General features: G+C 46.3%; 1 protein-coding gene across 1 annotated transcript in view; it reads right to left on the bottom strand.

Annotated features, from left to right (window-relative positions):
- Positions 1-21183, bottom strand: part of cntn2 (contactin 2) — a 148745-nt gene that overhangs the window by 81218 nt on the left and 46344 nt on the right. The window contains exon 4 of the mRNA XM_061688467.1: positions 9393-9568. Coding sequence (XP_061544451.1) covers positions 9393-9568 — 176 coding nt within the window. The remainder of the gene's footprint in view (positions 1-9392; positions 9569-21183) is intronic.

Here is a 21183-nt window from a genome sequence, read left to right as displayed (position 1 = left end):
TCTCTACACCCCCGTCTATGGAACACGGGTAAGCAAACCACCAGTCCACACCATTTCCATGTATTGACCTACAGGGGAATGTTCCAGGAGGACAATTGTGCACCGGAAATTATAAGCCTGATTATCCCGTTTGTGAGTAACCCACCATACCAAGGAATGGAGGTAGACTACGAACCCTGGCTGAATAACTCCTTAACATGGATAAGACCAGTGCGTGCGTCCAGATGGTTTGCTGAGAGGAAGGAATCGTCATATAAGTTAGTACCGCGGATGACGCGATGGTATTATCAACGACTTCCTACCCCAACGGATTTACTCTCAGTGCCCGACGGTGATTTCCACAAACTGGATCAATGTGTAGTTCTGAGGGTAGTTGAGCAACTTCATGGGAAAGAATGGACAAAGAGCACCTCGCCTAGATGTCCATTGGAAGAAGAAATAGGGGCACTTTCTACCAAGTGGATTTATAATTGTACAAGCCTGAAAAAGAATGACACGGTTAAAGGGATTTTGCAAGCATGGAAAGAATACCACGCGAGAGACAAAACTAAGACTTGGTGGGGTTTTAACCAGAAAGAGTTACAACAGTTCGTGATTCCGTGCTTAAACAAAACGCAAAATTATTGGGTTAAGTATCAGTATATGGCAACTTTATACTCTAAGGAACAAGATCTGTGGCCAGATTATTCAAGAGTAAGGGGTGGAGGGGTTGATCTTTATGCCAACCCCAGACCCTGGGTAATGACTTGTAATAAACCGAAAAATAATTGTACTATACAATTAGCAAGACAACCGTGTGACAGTGTACCAAGATTTAAGGAACACTGTAGGGATAAATATCCAGATAAAAATTACGCTACTATAGAGGGAGCAGTATGGGTTAAGAATAGCCAGAATCAGTGGATACGACATGAGGCTAAGAACAGACAATATTGCACGCGATGGCAGGAAGATTACGGTCTACTAGGAACAACTAACCAGGGTAACGGTCAAGGTTATATCCCATACAAACCTGACCCTGAAATACAGATTCTCGAGGGGCATGCGTTCCGAAAGAGCTTATGTGAAGGGAAGGAAATAACAGGTTTCGAATGGGTAGGATATAATAGAATTTATAACAAAGGGACATGTTACGAACCTTATGAACATTGGTTGTCATGCGGCCGTGGCACTAAAAGACATGATTGTAAATGGTATGAAAGAGTAGGGAAGGTTCTGGGGGAAAATATCAAATAAGTCAGCATAGCCCTAGTCACAACTGCGGTAGAGATTGTGAGAGGAAGCATAGATATAGGTTCTTGGCTGTTTGACCTGGCCAAGGACATAGGATGGTGGCTGCTATTGGGACTTGCAATAATAACTGTGGCTGCAATAACTGTGGCAATCATCAAAAGAGGACAACAAGCAAGAACCATGCCTGGGCAGTACAGAAAGAGGGGGACGCTTCCTAAAAGAAACGTTGTTGAAGAAGTCTACATGCAGCTGCGCAAGAAGGGGGTGGAGCCAAAGCGGAAGTGTCTGATGGCCAAGAATGAAGACACCAAGGAGGGGGTGGAGCCTGTGTGAGTATAAAGGCTGGCACACGGCGCCGTCCTCCTCAGTTCCAACTTCGTGGTGGAAGAGTGAGCATCGAGCCATGGCGTGTTCTTCATCCAGCAATGACACTTATGATAGACCAGGTGCTTTGCAGAATGTGAGTAATGAACTGCAATATTGGATGATTTTAGTAATATGGGTGATCTATTGCTGTACTGGACAATGGCATTTTAATCAAGTGACTCGAATCATCATTTGTGCCATAGCCATAGTAAAAGTTTTAGTTCTAAGATTTGTGTATTGTACTTATACCTTAGGACTCGGCATGTTCGTTGTGTATATGCATGGCTGAATAATAATAGATTATAAAACACCCAAAGGCGTAATAGAGACATTTTTGTTAACAGGCTGGATAGTCTTAGACGTAACATCAATGAAAGCCTTTGAGATCATATACGGAGCGGTGGTGTTGGAGGGTATGCTGGCAATAGCCCTAGCCTTATATGTGATGAACCTAGTCATTAGCCTTCAGAAGAATAAAAGTAAGAAGATATGGATTTGGCGATTGGCTAAATTGATAGTATGGGGAACCATTTGGGGTATCATTTCCATTCTTCTTTGGATGCGGTTAATTGATCAATTAGTTCTGATTACCTGGTTCTTCACATACTCGGCCTTCTTTACCCTCCCACCTCGAAACTCTGCTGCTCGGCAAGTGACATCCCCCTCACTGCGGCGCAGTTTGAGTATACGCTCGCTTAGTAGAGATCACACAATAACACGACCTCCGGGTCAGGTGATTTTTGTAAGGGACCAGGATGATGCCTAGGATCCCCCTCAAGTGATGAATTGTGTTGACTATGTGTATGTTTACAGAAAGTAATTACCCCGCGGTGTGTCCTTTGTGGGAATGACTCCCTTCGATCCGCGTGGGTCGTGGGCAGTTCCTTCCTGGGCCACTGCTGCTTCCCTTCGCCGCTTAGTTCAAAGAGGGAAGTCTGGCTTGTACCTGATGGGATCTACCTAAAAAAGGTGGCGCGAGAACAAGGCTTCCTCACTGATGACTGGCTGTGGCTGACCTTTGCTGATCTGGCGACTAAGGGTATTATGACACATTCTGTTTTAGGTGAACCTTTGGTACCCCTTGTGATTTTAACCGAGGACGGCCGTTATCTGGGCAGAGTCTATCCATTGCTTCGCATGGCTTGGCGCCTAGCTAGCGGGGGCTACCGTTTCACATTTCATATGAAGGGTGGTTCCTGCATAGCAGTTAGCCCCGAGACACGACCACCACCGGACCAGGGTTTGGCCACCACCACTACTGCCGACCATCGTTCGGACCGGGTATCTAGGCCTGAGGCCCCCGAGCCCAGTGCCGCCCGACGAGCGCCAGCGGTCGGCAGCATCACACCAACCGCACGTCCACCGTCTCCGGGGGAGGTCATAGATGTGGATGAGGAGGAGGAAGAGGAGGAGGAAAGTGTATATGACAGCTGGACTCCTACCTCTCCTCCACCCACTACATCGGTGGTTTCTGAAGCAACATCTCCTTGTCAGACTACTCCCGGGACGCCTACTGATGTGCTGGAAATGCTGATGGATGTGGTGGTGAACCCTGACTGTCTTGACCCAGAACCAGCGGTGGCGAGTGGCGTTCAGGAATGGACGGCTATTGTCAACGCGTTCAGGGCTACCATGCGTCAAGGACCCAGTTCATAGTGGGGCTGGGTCACAGCTCAAGGAGGGGGTGTCAGGTGGGCGGCCAGGCCACACACATAAGCAATGGTACAAAAAGGTTGTAATTGGCATATGTGGCTGGTTTAATGTGATTGAGCTTAGCCCCAGTTTCAATTCCTGGTTCAACCACCAGAGGTCGACAAACCAAATTAGATCATAAAGAAAGAGTCGCCAGGTCAAGAAAAAGTCTTCTTATGTATATCAATGCTATTAAAACCCCTTGTCATAGTAAACAAACACATACTGAGGTCAACTGCTTATATAATCAATTGCTTGATGTTATATCCTTGAGATAATTTTGATGATTCTCTGTGATGTTATAATTCAGATGTTCTTTTGGAAATCAGTGATAAAAAGTACATCAAGCCTAATAAGGCTGTTATATATTATTTTGATTTTTGTATTACTAATGTACAATGCTTTGGAACAGCTTTTATGCAAAGATTATAACCTGTGTAAGGTTGTCTCTCTCAGGCAACGAAGCACACGAATGTTCTACGAAGTAAGCACGGACCTGTTGAAATGCATGAGAGAATTGTATTCACATGAATGTATAAATATTAACTGATAATTAACATATACACATGTATTGCAGAATGCTTAAGAGATTAACGAGAAGTGATGAAGTGTATTGATTGTGTTCAAGACATATGAAATATGCTTGTCATTGAATGGATGTATTATGTTTGTGGTCAATAGTATTTACTGTGAACCTATTTTGGGTGAGCAAAAGGGAGGTCAAGTCGGGACACTGAATGAGTAATGGAGAGATAGGTGCTTTCCACTCAAGTCAAAAAGTTAGGACGCTGAAAGGCGGGAACAGAGGTTATAAAAATCCCCCACACTGACAAACGGGTCTCCTGACTCTCTCGAGATAGGGAGACACACGTTCTTTTTCCCCTCGCAATGCTCAGGGACAAGCTGGCAGGAGGACTTCATTTTTGAATCTTCTTCTTATTTAATTGGGTAAGACAAAAAGGATATTATAATAAGGTAACTAATAGAACCTCTATTGACATTGCGCGGAATAAGGGAAAAGGGCTAGTCAGCTGTTCAGGTATTCTTATGTCCAAATTATCTTATTATTAATTGGCGTTACGGCTCCGTAGGACTTGATCACTCCTTAAAAGCTCACTCAAAAAAGGTAAATACTTATTTTGTGATTTATTACTTTTGAACAACTTCTATTTCATTCCATTTTTATTATTCTTATTATTGTTCATTTTATATCGCAAACCCATACTGTCATATTATCAATCTAACCTTGTGTAATCACTGAAATAAATACCTTGCTTTAATTCTATTCTATCTTTGTCATTCTTATCATGAGAATTAATCTCGACCTTAACACTCAACCTCTTATAAGTGATTGAACTTCGACGATACCAATACCACCGGGTCGTATTACCATTCCTAAAAAGAGTAACTCATCCAAATCGCCTTCGGCTCAATACCAACACCAATCCGTACGGTCCTAACAAGGAGTGTTAAATTTACTAGGTCTTTAACAAATGCCAACGATTTATAAGGGATGAAGCTGCCGTAAAAACGGAGTACTCATTTTAATTATCCTTTCACTCGGTGCGGTTACTCATCAAGGGGTGATTAGTGAGGGCAGACCGGATTGGCTCCGTAAAACTAAAGGCAGTGAGCACACCTAGGCGAATTCATCTCGACACCGGCTTAACAGCTCCTCGTCCCCTCGCGCTCACGGCGTTGGTGCCGGCCGGGGGAGAGAATAGGGGGGAGCTCGACCCTTTAAACGGAGAGCCGGTCAGGACATTTCTCCCGATTAGTCCTGCGGGTTAGCGAAATCTGATACAAGGCACATAGAAACAAACACACATTTGCACTCACATTCACACCCACGGGCAATGACAGTGGTGTCATCTGCAAACGTCAGGAGTTTGACAGCCGGGTGCGTTGAGGTGCAGTTGTTCGCGCACACATTTACACCTAAGGGCAATTTAGAGTCCTCAATCAACCTACCACGCATGTTTTTGGGATGTGGGAGGAAACTGGAGTGCCCGGAGAAAACCCACCCACGGGGAGAACATGCAAACTCACACAGGCGGGGCCGGGATTTGAATCCCGGTCCCCAGAATTGTGAGGCAGATGCGCCAACCAGTCGACCACCGTGCCGGCTATCTAAAACATCCATCCATCCATTTTCTGAGTCGCTTCTCCTCACTAGGGTCGCGGGCGGGCTGGAGGCTATCCCAGCTATCATCGGGCAAGAGACGGGGTTAACCCTCAACTGGTTGTTAGTCAATCGCAGGGCACATACAAACAAACAACCATTCGCACTCACAGTCACGCCTACGGGCAATTTAGAGTCTCCAATTAACGCATGTTTTTGGGATGTGGGAGGAAACCGGAGTGCCCGGAGAAAACCCACACAGGCACGGGGAGAACATGCAAACTCCACACAGGCGGGGCCGGGGATTGAACCCGGGTCCTCAGAACTGTGAGGCTGACGCTCTAACCAGTCGGCCACCGTGCCTATTGGTATATCAATCATCAAAATACACCAGGAGAGGCTTATTTTTTTTGTAGGGAAAACTCAAGTGGCTTCCGACAAGGGAAAGAGCGGTTTCCGACGGACAAGCGCATGCACAGAAGGGTTGGAAGAGCGGTTTGACAAAGCTGCTTGACTCGACAGAACACCGGCAGGAAGAATATTTCTTTTCACGCAGACATTATGCCCACAACAAATTATTTCAACACATTGTCTGTTGAGCAAGGTAATTTTGGAGCTTCCGAATTATCAACAGGGTCCAATATCAATAGTTGCCCGGTGACCTGGGGGCAGTATGACACCATGCCTGGGGACCACGTACCTTGCAGACACTTTTTTTTCCATAAAGAAATACAATCACATCAACATACTCACGCACAAATGTTGAAGCAGTCACTGGAGATGAATGTGAATCTCAAAATCCAATTAGGTTGGCACATTCAAAGTTTTGCAATTTAATGGATTCATCTGCCTTTGGTGAGCTAAAGAAGCCAATTGAAATATCATGAATCCAACAGTGTTGCAAACGGCATGACGCACTTAATGCACTTAATTTAGCTTTTCTTTTCGGAGCTTGAATCGTCTTTTCAAGCATTTTTAGCAATAGTATCACTTTAGAGCCACACACCCTTTTTTTCTTCTGACAGATTATAATGGCCTCAAAGGAAACAGAACTGAAATGTCAGCGCAGGAACATCAGTTTGTAAGCCCGCCAAAGCTGCCCCAATAGGTTCCCTGAGCTCCTCTTCTCACTTCAGCATTTAAAAGGTGCTATTCCACAGTTTTTCTAGCTCCTGAATGAGTTTTTTTGGTTGTTTTTCCATCTGTTTTTAAACAATGCCTAACTTCTCCTATAAAGATAAAAAAGTAAATGTTAAATATGCAGCAATATCCATATTAAAAAATATGGTAATCATACTAACTTTGGCAGTTGTGCTGCTTCTAAAATAGCCTCGCAGCTTCATTGCTGTTGTGCGAATGGTGGACAGAGCCTTTCGGACAACTAAATTTAGTGTGTGCGCAATGTAGACTGCATGGCACAACTTCAGCTCCTTGTGACTGTGTGCATCTGCAAAAAATGTCAATTTGGAAAAGAAGTGTTGTAGTTCAAGTTGAGTCTCAGATCTGTAGCTTTGACCACCTCTGTACCATGGTTCACCCCTGCACTGCGACAATCAAAATTCATGGGTCGTCAACTCGAACGCCTCGAAAAGAGAACCCGACTCACTATACACAAGGATATGTACAGTCATCATCTTTACCACTACAAAGACAGTTTAACTCAAGCCAAATCTACTGACTACACAACCCTAATCCATCAAAACAAAGGCAATTCCAAGTCACTATTCTCCCTGCTTGGCAATATTTCATGCCCACTGGCTCCATTCCCTTCTACTTGTACTAATCTGCTTTCTGTAATTCGCTTATATTATTTTTTGATCCAAACACCAAACGGATCCACCAGCAGCTTCCTGCTTCCTTCTTCCCTAGACCATCCTCAGTGACTCCCCATGTCCTACCCATCCACTCACATTCAAGTTTTACTCTTCTTCTGCCATGGACATTTCAGAAATCAACCATTCCTCCAAGCCCTCCACTTGCCAACCTGACCCCCTCCTTAATGTTTTGGAAAAAGCAGAGTTGTCAAATGTTACGGAACGTCCATATTTTTTTATGGAAATCACTGAACTCTTGACTCGTTCCGGCCGTAACATGGATTACCTTATGCCATTTACTCCGTTACATTTACTCAAGTAATATTTTGGATAGATTGTACTTGTCAGAGTAGTTTTAATGAAGCATACGTTTTACTTTTACTCGAGTATTTACTGTATGTTAAAAAGAAACTGTACTTTTACTCCGTTATAATAATCTAGATGTCGTTCCCTATTTTCAGATATCAATAATTGCGTGTGCGATCTATTTTTAGACTTTAGTTTTCGACTTCCGCATCGTGTGCCGTTGCTCCAATCCACTGTGATTACCACAGTGATGTTTGACTAATGTTTACCAATCAAATGACACAAGAAAATCACATGTCCGCACACATAGTCTTCTATTGGGCTTCGCGCGCCAATCAAAGTGAGTCGTGACAGCCGTGCGTGACTTGTGTTTACATTAAAGACTACGAACGTCCAACTTGAGAAAACACCTTGCGGTAAGCTGTAGATGCTTTTGCTGTTGTTTGGCTGTGCATATGGCAACATTAGCACTATTCTCTGCTCAGAAGTAACTCTGAAACATGCATCTTTTGGGGTACGTTCCGTTCTCTCTCTCTCTCTCTCTCTCTCTCTCTCTCTCTCTCTCTCTCTCTCTCTCTCTCTCTCTCCCCCACACTCCCACACACACACACTTGATCAAACTTCATTCAGTGATTTTAGTGGGTAAAGCAAATAATTTTTTGGTAAGGCCTGATGCATGTGTTGTTGTTTTTTTCACTTAAAAACTGAAATGGTGGCAGGTGTGTATGTGCTCTCCCATTGAAGATGTGTTTAAATGTGATCTGTTCTGAACACACGCCAGTTCTAAGAGGAAGTACATTCTTGTACAACCAGATTTTTTATTTATTTATTTGATTTGAACTTTATTTAACAAGGTAAATGATCAGTTAAAACATAACATCTCTATTGCAACGGTGACCTGGCCAAGAAGGCATCAAGTTAAACGTCCAAGTCAATCACATTCAAGTCTATTTCAGTTGTTTATTTTCACCTTCGCTCTCAAGATACAAAAATAAATCAAATGAGTTGCACAAATTCTCGGTGTTTGTTATTTTATGAATAATTTCCTTATGATGTTTTAGATAGGCGGCACGTTGGCCGACTGGTTACAGCGTCAGCCTCACAGTTCGGGTTCAACTGTGAGGCTGACGCCTGTGTGGAGTTTGCATGTTCTCCCCGTGCCTGCGTGGGTTTTCTCCGGGCACTCCGGTTTCCTCCCACATCCCAAAAACATGGATTAATTGGAGACTCTAAATTGCCCGTAGGTGTGAATGTGAGTGCGGATGGTTGTTTGTTTCTATGTACCCTGCGATTGGCTGGCAACCAGTTCGGGGTGTACCCCGCCTCCTGCCCGATGACAGCTGGGATAGGCTCCAGCACGCCCGCGACCTGAGTGAGGAGTAGCGGCTCAGAAAATGGATGGATGGATATACCAATATTTGGTATATGTTTAATAAATTTTTGCCGGAGGACCCACCCCGTCTGTGGCATAAACTCCATTTCATGTACCTTTCACTCATTGGCATTGGTATTAATTATATATATATATTCATATTCACTAATAGGTGGGAATTAAGGTTTCTAATAGGTTTACTCTACTACATCTCACAATTTTTAAAATTTGTTTTCACATTTTTTCTTTCCTTTGTGTGACATGATATTAAGACAACTGGATTTCGTGTTACTTTGTTTGCTTTATAATTGTTATATTTATTCTATTTGAAATACATTTTAAAAACAGAGAAATTATGTGATTCCATATATGATCGAATAAGAATTATTCATGTTGTTATTGTAGCGCATAAAAAAATAACTTTCAGGACAAGTAACAATTCCAGCATAAAAGCACAATAGAAAAGGAAAGCTATTCATTCACTTACAGCCAAATTTTAGGTTAGCTGCTCTGCTGATGATAGTTCCACAGCGGTTGATGGCCAGACACTGATAAGAGCCTGTATCTCGATCAGATTCAGGTCGGCTGATCACCAGGTTGCCAGCAACCAGAGTGTAACGGAGGTCTAAACCCAGCGGGACTTCAGTGCCATTCACCAACCACCTGTACGTCAAAGAGAAAGTAAAAAACATGCCATAAAAGAATATCTTACATACTGTAATATGATACTCATTTCCAAATACTGTGTTTCTTAACCTTTATTGAGCCAAGGCTCATACTTTACATTAGAAAAATCTCATGGCACACCACCAAACAAAAAGGTCACAAAAAGTGTCTACTGTATACTGAGATAGTAATCTTATCTCATCGGTCTTAATCCAGGCTTGTTTAGTTGAACACACAGCTATTTTTTATTGTATGAATGGTGGCCGGCTGGTTAGCATGTCCGCCTCACAGTTCTGAGGACCGGGGTTAAAATCCGGCCTCGCCTGTGTGGAGTTTGCATGTTTTCCCCGTGCGTGCGTGGGTTTTCTCTGGGTACTCCGGTTTCCTCCCACATCCCAAAACATGCATGGTAGGTTAATTGAACACTCTAAATTGCCCGTAGGTGTGACTGTCAGTGCAAATGGTTGTTTGTTTATACTGTATGTGGCCTGCGATTGGCTGGAAACCAGTTCAGTGTGTAACCACGCCTCTCACCCAAAGATAGCTGAATAGGCTCCTAGCACTCCCCCTAGTGAGGATACGTAATACGGAAAATGGATGGATGTACTGTATGAATGAATACAAAGGTTAACTGTAGCTTCTGCCATCTAGTGGAAGGGCATTGGATTGTTCTGGGGTCAGCCGTGGCCCAATGGTTAAGGTCGCCTGCCACCGTGGGGACTTAGGTTAAAGACCCCGACCGGACCATCCACCAACATCTCCAAGACTCACGGCTATGGTGTCCTTGAGCAAGAAACCCATACCCCAAACTGCTCCCCGGGCGCTTAAGTTACCCCCTACTCCAGTGTGTTCCACTAACAAGTGTGTGTGTTCACTATGATGGGTAAAATGCAGAGAACAAATTTCGTGTGCATGCTTGCACGTTCATGACAACAAAGATCATTCTTCTTCTTCTTCTACTTGTCACTGTACTTCGCTAGCATAAATAGATGAACAAAGTTACATTATTTGTAATAAATAAAAAACTTTATGACCAATTTATTATTTGTAGTAAAAAAAAATAATTTTATGACGAATTAAATAAAATTGTATAAATATCCACGGTTGGGGATCACTGCATTAATACATTTAGATCAGGGAGGTTGGCAGTGAGATGATTTTTGTGAAAGTGAGACTATTCTCTGAGATGTCTAATTTCAAATTGCAGATCCAGGTTTTATAGAAAGAGGACCGTATATGGCATTTGTATCTATACATACTCAGCATAATGTACACTGTTGTACAATATTATTATAATTAATACCACAGTTGACGACACAATGACAACAACCTACAATGTAGCATGTATTCGACACAACCACATATTATGGCTGGGTGATATGGCCTTAAATTTGATTTATTTATTTATTTGTATTTGCTTTAATTTTGCTTTGTCTTACTCTGTTGTCTGCAGCCAGGTCTGCATTGCAATTGAGAATCTCTTCTAAATTGCCTTACCTGGATAAATAAAGGTTTAATTAAATAAATAGATAGAGTAAATAGTTAAATAAATAAAATAATAAATAAATAAACTAATTTACCCCCCAAATCGAATTCACTATTTTAATCTATTTTTTCCTCTTCAATAAAAGGACACGCAAATAACAATGGTATTATTAAAAATTTGGAGAAAGTGGTCCTTTAAACACAACCCTCAATACAGTTTGAAAAAAACAATTTAACTCATTCACTTCCCAGTTAACATGGATATTTGACCTCTAAAGTGTTTGACAATTTAACACTAATAAATTAGTAAAAATATTCTATACTGAACGTACTGCCATGTGATTCACCAAGGAAGCACAACTGCATTGGACTGTACCTACGGTACTGAACGCACTGAGTGATTCGCTATTCGTCAGGCAGTGAACGACCATGAATGATTCTAACCGTTTCTTCCTCACGGGGATAGCTTTCATTGGCATCCGTTTCTCCAAGCTAATGGCTAATTTTGAGTCAAGCACATGAAAACAAGCACACGAATTTATAAAGATTTAAAGTACCTTTAAATGAATAATAGGTACTGTGTATACATGTACATATTATCCCCTCTCTGTCGCTAATGCAATTATTACTGCTGTGATGTTTTTGTTTAATAATAATAATGATAATAATCCAATCCTTCGTTCAAGCTAAGCTCTTTCGTTGTACAATTTCCTGTACTTTGAGGTTCCACCACCAAGTCTCCTTCTCCCCTTTCCTACCAGAAGATACACCAAGTACTCTCCTGCCCGTCTCTCTAATCACCTTGGCTCTAGTGGTCCAGTCTTCTTGAAGCTCCTCCTGTGCCTGTCTCACCTGTTTTCGAAAATCCACACAACACTCTTCCTTTCTCAGCTTCCACCACATGTTTCTCTGCTCTGCCTTTGTCTTCTTTATCTTCCTCCCTACCACCAAAGTCATTTTACACACCACCATCCTATGCTGTCTAGCCACACTCTCCCCTACCACTACCATACGGTCAGTAACCTCCTTCAGATTACATCATCTGCACAAAATGTAATCCACCTGCGTGCTTCTACCTCCACTCTTGTAGGTCACCCTAAATTCCTGCCTCTTCTGGAAGAGAGCTATTTCAATCCTTTTTGCAAAGTCTACCACCATGTGTCCCTCCAAGTTCTTTCCTGGATGCCAAACTTATCCATCACTTCTTCATCACCCCTGTTTCCGTCACATACATTACAATCTGCACCAATCACGACTCTCTCTCTGTCTGAGATACTCAGAACTACTTTGTCTAGCTCCTTCCAGAATTTCTCTTTCACCTCTAAGTCACATCCTACTTGTGGGGCATAGCCACTAATCACATTATATATCACTCTCAATTTCAAGTTTCAGCCTCATCACTCGATCAGATATTATTTTTACCTCCAAGACATTCTTAGATAACGCTTCCTTTAAAATAACCCATACTCCATTTATCTTCCCATCTAAACTATGATAAAATAATTTGAATCCTGACCCTAAACTTCTGGCCATACTGCCTTTCCACCTGGTCTCCTGGACACAAATATTGCAACCTTTCTCCTAATCATCAGTTCAACCAACTCCTGAGATTTTCCTATCATAGTCCCAACATTCAAAGTCCCCATATTTAGTTCTAGGCGCTAAGCTTTCCTCTTCTTTTTCTACCTAAGAACCCACTTTCCACTTCTCCTTCGTCTTCGACCCACAGTAGTTGATTTTTCACCGGCGCCCTGCAGGTTAACGGCTCCGGTGGTGGACGTTGTTAACCGAACATTACCGAACCGGTATGGAATTCTTTGGATGAACGCTCATATTTGTTTGGTAAAGTTTTAAGCCGGATCATCTTCTTGACGCAACCCTCTGAATTTATCCGGGCTTGGGACCAGCCTACAGTTTGCAGTGGCTTGTGCCCCCCATAGGGCTGCAATTAATAAAAATAATGATAATAATAACAATAGATAGATTGAAAAAAAAGATAGATTGAAAAAAACAAGATGGCTGCCGGGGTGCAGCCACACAGTTTGGCAGGTCCTGTGCGTTTGCTTAAAAAGTCATCCAAAGATCAAATAGGACCATGGATTATGCTATCAACGTATTCCTTTGCTGTTTGGATAACCCTCTATCTTCTGCTAAGTTCAACATGTCCAAGAAAAAGGGGCATTCTAACCTTGTATCCAGCCAGATGGAGTCAGCACATGCTATTCACAAGGGTACTGGACTATGGCCATGCTAGGCCACCCCCAGGTGAGCAGGAACAGGCTGTCACAGGCAAACCACTCCTGGGTGTTTTTAATCTCTTGCTGATACTTCTTTTGGCTGGTGATGTTGAACTAAACCCTGGGCCATTGCTAGCTGGGCCTCCACCTCTGCTACCTGGGCCAACATCACTGCCAACTGGGCCTTTACCTCGAGCAGCCGGGCTAACACCAATGCTAGATCAGCTAACATCATTGCTAGCTAGGCCTCCACCTCTACCGGCTGGGCCTCCACCTCTGCTTGCTGGGCCTCTACCACTGCCACCTGGGCCAACACCACTGCCAGTTGGGCCAACACCACTGCTAGTTGGGCCTCCACCACTGCGAGCTGGGCCTCCACCATTGCCGGCTGGGCCTACACCACTGCTAGGTGAGCCTCCACCACTGCTAGCTGGGCCACTGCCACCTGGGCCAACACCACTGCTAGTTGGGCCTCCATCACTGCTAGCTGGGCCTCCATCACTGCTGGCCGGGCCTCCACCACTGCTGGCCGGGCCTCCACCACTGCTAGCTTGGCCTCCACCACTGCTAGCTGGGCCTCCACCACTGATAGCTGGGCCTCCATCACTGCTAGTTGGGCCTCCATCACTGCTAGCCGGGCCTCCATCACTGGTGGCCGGGCCTCCACCACTGCTGGCCGGGCCTCCACCACTGCCGGCCGGGCCTCCACCACTGCCGGCCGGGCCTCCACCACTGCCGGCCGGGCCTCCACCACTGCCGGCCGGGCCTCCACCACTGCCGGCCGGGCCTCCACCACTGCCGGCTGGGCCTCCACCTCTGCCGACTGGGCCTCCACCACTGCCGGCCGGGCCTCCACCTCTGCCGGCTGGGCCTCCACCACAGCCGGCTGGGCCTCCATCACTGCTGGCCGGGCCTCCACCACTGCTGGCCGGGCCTCCACCACTGCTGGCCGGGCCTCCACCACTGCTGGCCGGGCCTCCACCACTGCTGGCCGGGCCTCCACCACTGCTGGCCGGGCCTCCACCACTGCTGGCCGGGCCTCCACCACTGCTAGCTGGGCCTCCACCACTGATAGCTGGGCCTCCACCTCTGCCAGCTGTACCTCCACCACAGCCGGCTGGGCCTCCACCACAGCCGGCTGGGCCTCCACCACAGCCGGCTGGGCCTCCACCCACCTGGGCCTCTACCACTGCCGGCCGGGCCTCCACCACTGCCGGCCGGGCCTCCACCACTGCCGGCTGGGCCTCCACCACTGCCGGCTGGGCCTCCACCATTGCCGGCTGGGCCTCCACCACTGCTGGCTGGGCCTCTACCACTGCCACCTGGGCCAACACCACTGCTAGTTGGGCCTCCATCACTGCTAGCTGGGCCTCCATCACTGCTGGCCGGGCCTCCACCACTGCTGGCCGGGCCTCCACCACTGCTGGCCGGGCCTCCACCACTGCTGGCCGGGCCTACACCACTGCTGGCCGGGCCTCCACCACTGCTGGCCAGGCCTCCACCACTGCTGGCCGGGCTTCCACCACTGATAGCTGGGCCTCCACCTCTGCCAGCTGTACCTCCACCACAGCCGGCTGGGCCTCCACCACAGCCGGCTGGGCCTCCACCACAGCCGGCTGGGCCTCCACCACTGCTGGCTGGGCTTCCGCCTCTGCTGGTTGGGCCTCTACCACTGCCACCTGGGCCTCTACCACTGCCGGCCGGGCCTCCACCACTGCCGGCCGGGCCTCCACCACTGCCGGCCGGGCCTCCACCACTGCCGGCCGGGCCTCCACCACTGCCGGCCGGGCCTCCACCTCTGCCGGCTGTACCTCCACCACTGCCGGCTGGGCCTCCACCACAGCCGGCTGGGCCTCCACCTCTGCCGACTGGGCCTCCACCACTGCCGACTGGGCCTCCACCACTGCCGCCTGGGCCTCCACCACTGCCGGCTGGGCCTCCACCACTGCCGGCTGGGCCTCCACCACTGCTAGGTGGGCCTCCACCACTGCTAGCTGGGCCTCTACCACTGCCGGCTGGGCCTCCACCACAGCCGGCTGGGCCTCCACCACTGCTAGCTGGGCTTCCGCCTCTGCTGGTTGGGCCTCTACCTCTGCTAGCTGGGCCTCTACCACTGCCACCTGGGCCTCTACCACTGCCACCTGGGCCTCCATCACTGCTAGCCGGGCCTCCACCACTGCCGGCTGGGCCTCCACCACTGCTAGGTGGGCCTCCACCACTGCCACCTGGGCCTCTACCACTGCCACCTGGGCCTCCATCACTGCTAGCCGGGCCTCCACCACTGCTGGCCGGGCCTCCACCACTGCTGGCCGGGCCTCCACCACTGCTGGCCGGGCCTCCACCACTGCTAGCTGGGCCTCCACCTCTGCTGGCTGTACCTCCACCTCTGCTGGCTGTACCTCCACCTCTGCCGGCTGTACCTCCACCACTGCCGGCTGGGCCTCCACCACTGCCGGCTAGGCCTCCACCACTGCCGGCTGGGCCTCCACCTCTGCCGGCTGGGCCTCCACCTCTGCCGGCTGGGCCTCCACCTCTGCCGGCTGGGCCTCCACCTCTGCCGACTGGGCCTCCACCACTGCCGACTGGGCCTCCACCACTGCCGCCTGGGCCTCCACCACTGCCGGCTGGGCCTCCACCACTGCCGGCTGGGCCTCCACCTCTGCCGGCTGGGCCTCCACCTCTGCCGGATGGGCCTCCACCTCTGCCGGCTGGGCCTCCACCTCTGCCGACTGGGCCTCCACCACTGCCGCCTGGGCCTCCACCACTGCCGGCTGGGCCCCCACCACTTCCGGCTGATGCGGAAGCTGGCAGCGTAAAGCTATATGCAAACATTGCCAATAAAAGAAACAGGGGGCTTCCAAACCCCGCAATACTAAAACACCGGAAATGCAGGGTGTTCCAAACCGTTAATAACTCTAAATTAATATGGGACTCAACACGTAAACCAAAAGGCATTATTTGTGCACACTTAAATATACGAAGCATTTTAACAAAAAGTGATCAGGTCAATCACCTTCTCACTGACTCTAATATTGACTTCCTCTGCCTATCTGAGACATGGCTCCATGAAACTTCGCCCTCAGCAATACTATCTGTACCTGGTTATAAAATGTTTAGAAACGACAGACAGGGTTCTAAGGGAGGAGGTGTTATGATTTATGCCAAGGACACTTTTAATTGTAATGAAATACATGTTACAGATGAGAATGGATTAGAATTTCTTGGACTAACTGTTTCTTTATCACAGCAAATGTCTTTTATTCTTGTAGTTATTTATAGGCCTCCCTCATCAAATGCCGCTTTTTATGAAAAGCTGGAAATGTTACTGAAACAACTCAATCTGACAAAAGAGGTGATAATAATGGGTGACCTAAATGTTAATTGGGAAGTTAACAAAGTTAGGAAAATATTGAAAAGGGTTATGGATGATATGAATATGACTCAGGTAATTAATGGCCCTACGAGAATTACAAACTCCACCCGAACTCAGATTGATCTAGCTTTTACTAATAGGCCAGAAAGGATCTTGAAGCCATACAATATGCTCACAGGATTGTCTGATCACAATCTTATAATGGTCACAAGAAAATTAAATAAAAAGCGCTTCAAACCCTTGGCCACCACTGAATCCAATAGGATACCAAAACATGAACAACAAAATTTCCAAGATTCTATCCAAGAAGTAAACTGGGATGTATTACTTGCTGGTAAAATTTTAAACGAGGATTGTTCTAAATTTGCCAACAAAATACAAAAAATTATTATACAATTTACACGGACAATTAAACTAAAAGCTAGAAAGAATGGCCTTCCTTGGTTAAACACATTTATTCTGAAACTGATGAAAGAACGCGATCATTCCTTGAAATTGTCGGTCAAATCAGGATACAATAGACACCACTTTATTTCACTGAGAAATAGGGTAGTGAAAGAAATAAGAAAATCTAAAGCTGACTTTTTCATTACTGCTTTGCATAGTGCGAAGGGAAATTCAAAAATAACCTGGAATTATATTAAAAAACTATTGGGTAATACACAAAATAACAAAACAAAACTGAATGCAAATTAAATTAAATGGAAACATCCTGACGGAACCTCAAGTGATGGCTGATGCTTTTAACAACTACTTCATTCACAACCACGAACTCCCTAAATAAAGCAGCACATCGACTGTCCTACCAGGGAAAATAATACTTTAGACCACTGCTACACGACGGTAAAAAAACGCATACCGTGCTATACCTCGTGCAGCCCTGGGCTCATCTGATCACTGCTTAATTCACTTAATACCGACGTACAAGCAAGAACTTAAATGTGTGAAGCCTACAGTGAAAAACAGTCAAAAAGTGGACCAATGAAGCAAAGATGGAACTTCAAAGCTGTTTAGACTGCACAGACTGGAGTGTCTTTGAAAATTCAGCCGGCAGCCTGGATGAATATACGGACACTGTCACATCCTATATCAGTTTCTGTGAAGAGGTTTGTGTACCAACAAAATAATTTCGGACATTCAACAACAACAAGCCGTGGTTCACTGCTAAACTTAAGCAGCTTCGCCAAGCTAAGGAAGACGCATATCAGAGCGGGGACAGGGCCCTGTATAATCGAGCTAGAAACCAGTTGACTAAAGAAATTAACATTGCAAAGAGGATCTATGCAGCAAAGTTGGAAAAACAGTTTAGCGCGAATGACTCAAAATCAGTCTGGCGTGCATTCCAATCGCTGACTAATTACAAGCGACGATCCCCCCAAGCTGAGAACAATAGCACACTAGCCAACGACTTGAATACCTTCTATTGCAGATTTGAAAAGGACAGTTTCACTCCACACACCCACCCGGCCGCACCCGCGACCACAACCACACCTCTGACTTCTGCGTTAACCATCCATGAACAGGATGTGAGACGCATCTTCAAACAACAGAAGATTAACAAAGCGACAGGACCGGACCATGTGTCCCCATCCTGCCTCAAAGTCTGCGCGGACCAGCTCGCTCCAGTCTTCACTCAGATCTTTAACAGATCTTTGGAAATGTGCGAAGTTCCATCCTGTTTCAAACCCTCCACCATCATTCCAGTCCCCAAGAAACCTGCAATCTCTGGTCTGAATGACTACAGGCCTGTTGCTTTGACATCTGTGGTCATGAAGTCCTTTGAACGTCTCGTGCTGGACCACCTCAAGAGTGTCACAGGTCCCCTGCTGGACCCCCTGCAGTTTGCCTACCAAGCGAACAGGTCTGCGGATGATGCAGTCAACATGGGACTGCACTTCATCCTAGAACACCTCGACAGTGCAGGTACAGGAGCAGGACACAGCAGGTCAGGCTGGGGGAGGCCACCTCATCCACACGCAGCATCAGCACTGGGTCGCCCCAAGGTTGTGTCCTCTCTCCGCTGCTCTTCTCTCTCTACACGAACGACTGCACCTCAGCGAACCCGACTGTCAAGCTCCTGAAGTTTGCAGATGACACCACTGTCATCGGCCTCATCAAGGACGGTGACGAGTCTGCATATCGACAGGAAGCGGAGCGGCTGGAGCTGTGGTGCGGCCGACACAACCTGGAGCTGAACACGCTCAAGACGGTAGAGATGATCGTGGACTTCAGTTCAGGAGGCATCCTTCGCCACAGCTGCCCCTCACGTTGTCCAGCTGCCTTGTGTCAACCGTCGAGACCGTTGACACAAGTTCCTGGGAATTACAATCTCTCAGGACCTGAAGTGGGCGAACAACATCAACTCCGTCCTCAAAAAGGCCCAGCAGAGGATGTACTTCCTGCGGCTTCTGAGAAAGCACGGCCTGCCATCGGAGCTGCTGAGACAGTTCTACACAGCGGTCATCGAATCAGTCCTGTGTTCTTCCATCACAGTCTGGTTTGGTGCTGCTACAAAAAAGGACAAACTCCGACTGCAACGGACAATCAAAACTGCTGCAAGGATTGTCAGTACCCCCCTACCCACCATTGAGGACTTGCATGCTGCCAGAACTAAGACAAGGGCGTGCAAAATACTCTCGGACCGTCTGCACCCGGTCACCAGCTCTTCCAGCTCCTTCCCTCAGGTAGGCGCTACCGATCAACGCAAACTAGAACTAGTAGACATTCCAACAGCTTCTTCCCTCTTGCGATCAACTTCTTAAACACCTAACCTATAATTCCATTACAACAAGCTGGCAATTTTTTTACTTGAGTTCGTTGTCACATTTCTGTGGGGCCAATTATGTATTACTCGTGCAATCACTGTAGTTGTCTCGCCATGCTGCACTATTTGCATATACTGGCCACTCATGCCAGAGTAGCATCTGCTCCATTTGCACACTGATTGAGGAGTATCTGTAACATTTGCACAACCAACATTGTCCCAGATGATCGCACTACTCGTCACTTTAAACCGCATACACTCCTTGAAGTCTCAGCGCCCTTTGCACAATGGTCATTGCACCGGACTATTGCAATATTAGTCGTTCGAACTGCTCTAAGTGCTAGAGGACTCTGCATCTTTTTGCACAATTGTTTTTTGTCAATCTCTTGATGTCCCCAAAGTGTTCTGTAAATTGACTGTCTGTTGTACAAGAGCGGCTCCAACTACCGGAGACAAATTCCTTGTGTGTTTTGGACATACTTGGCAAATAAAGGTGATTCTGATTCTGATTCTGATTCTGATTCTGATTGAATCTGTGTCAGAAATCTCTTCTAAGTTTGCAGTAAAACAAAGGAAGGAATACCCTGCATTGTCTGCAACGCAGTTCTTTACTATTACAAATATTACTGAGACCAAAGTTATCGATTTAATTCATTCACTCAAACCATCTAAGGCAAAGGATGTTTTTGGAATGGACACGAACATGCTCAACGATCTAGGTTCAACTCTTGCTACTCCTATTGCCTCAATCATTAATCTTTCAATTTCATCTGGTCACTTTCCAAAGGCCTGGAAATCTGCTATTGTTACCCCCGTCTTTAAATCCGGTGACTCAAATTGTCTGAATAACTACCGACCTATAAGCATTCTTCCGGCCATTTCCAAAGTTGCAGAAAAATGGGTGTCAGAGCAGATTGTCCATTATTTAAACAGCAGCTCCCCCTCTCTCCACGCCATGCAGTTTGGTTTCAGATCCAAGCATTCCACTGAAATGGCTACATGCCTCTTCATTGAGAAAATAAAATCTTCTCTCGACAAGGGTGGAGTTGTAGGGGCGGTGTTCTTGGACCTCAGGAAAGCTTTCGATACAGTAAATCACTCTGTTCTTCTTACCAAGCTCTCAAAATTTAACTTCTCTCACAAAGCTGTGAGCTGGATTGAATCATATCTGCATGACCGAACACAATCTGTATCAGTTAACAACTACAGATCAGAGTCTCTTAGGCTAACCTCTGGAGTCCCTCAGGGATCAATATTAGGCCCCCTTTTGTTTAGTCTTTATATCAACGATTTGCCCACTGTTTGTTCTGAAGCAGAGTGCGTAATGTATGCAGACGACACGGTTTTCTTTGTTCATGGTCGCTCCAAAGATACTGTTGCTGCTAAAATCACTAATACAATGTCCTGTGTCACAACTTGGTTGCAGAAGTGCTGTCTACAGCTAAACGTTTCTAAAACTGTAGGCATGTATTTCACTAAAACAAATAGAGTATTACCTGACCCCGACATACTTGTTAATGGAGAAAAATGCAAATTGTCAGCCAATACAAATATCTTGGGTTAATAATAGATTCACAGCTTTCCTTTAAAGCCCATATTGACAAATTGTGTAAAAATATCAAATTAAACCTCGCAAATTTTCGTGCAATTCGAAATGAAATGTCAACTGAAGCCGCAAAAATGTACTTACATTCAATGATTCTTAGTCACTTTAACTATTGCATAACCAGTTGTTCCCAGGCTGGTCAGAATG

This window comes from Phycodurus eques, chromosome 10 (genome assembly GCF_024500275.1).
Source record: "Phycodurus eques isolate BA_2022a chromosome 10, UOR_Pequ_1.1, whole genome shotgun sequence".
NCBI classification, from domain to species: Eukaryota; Metazoa; Chordata; class Actinopteri; order Syngnathiformes; family Syngnathidae; genus Phycodurus; species Phycodurus eques.
Note: the sequence above shows the minus strand (reverse complement) of the source record. Positions and strands in the feature narration are given on the sequence as shown.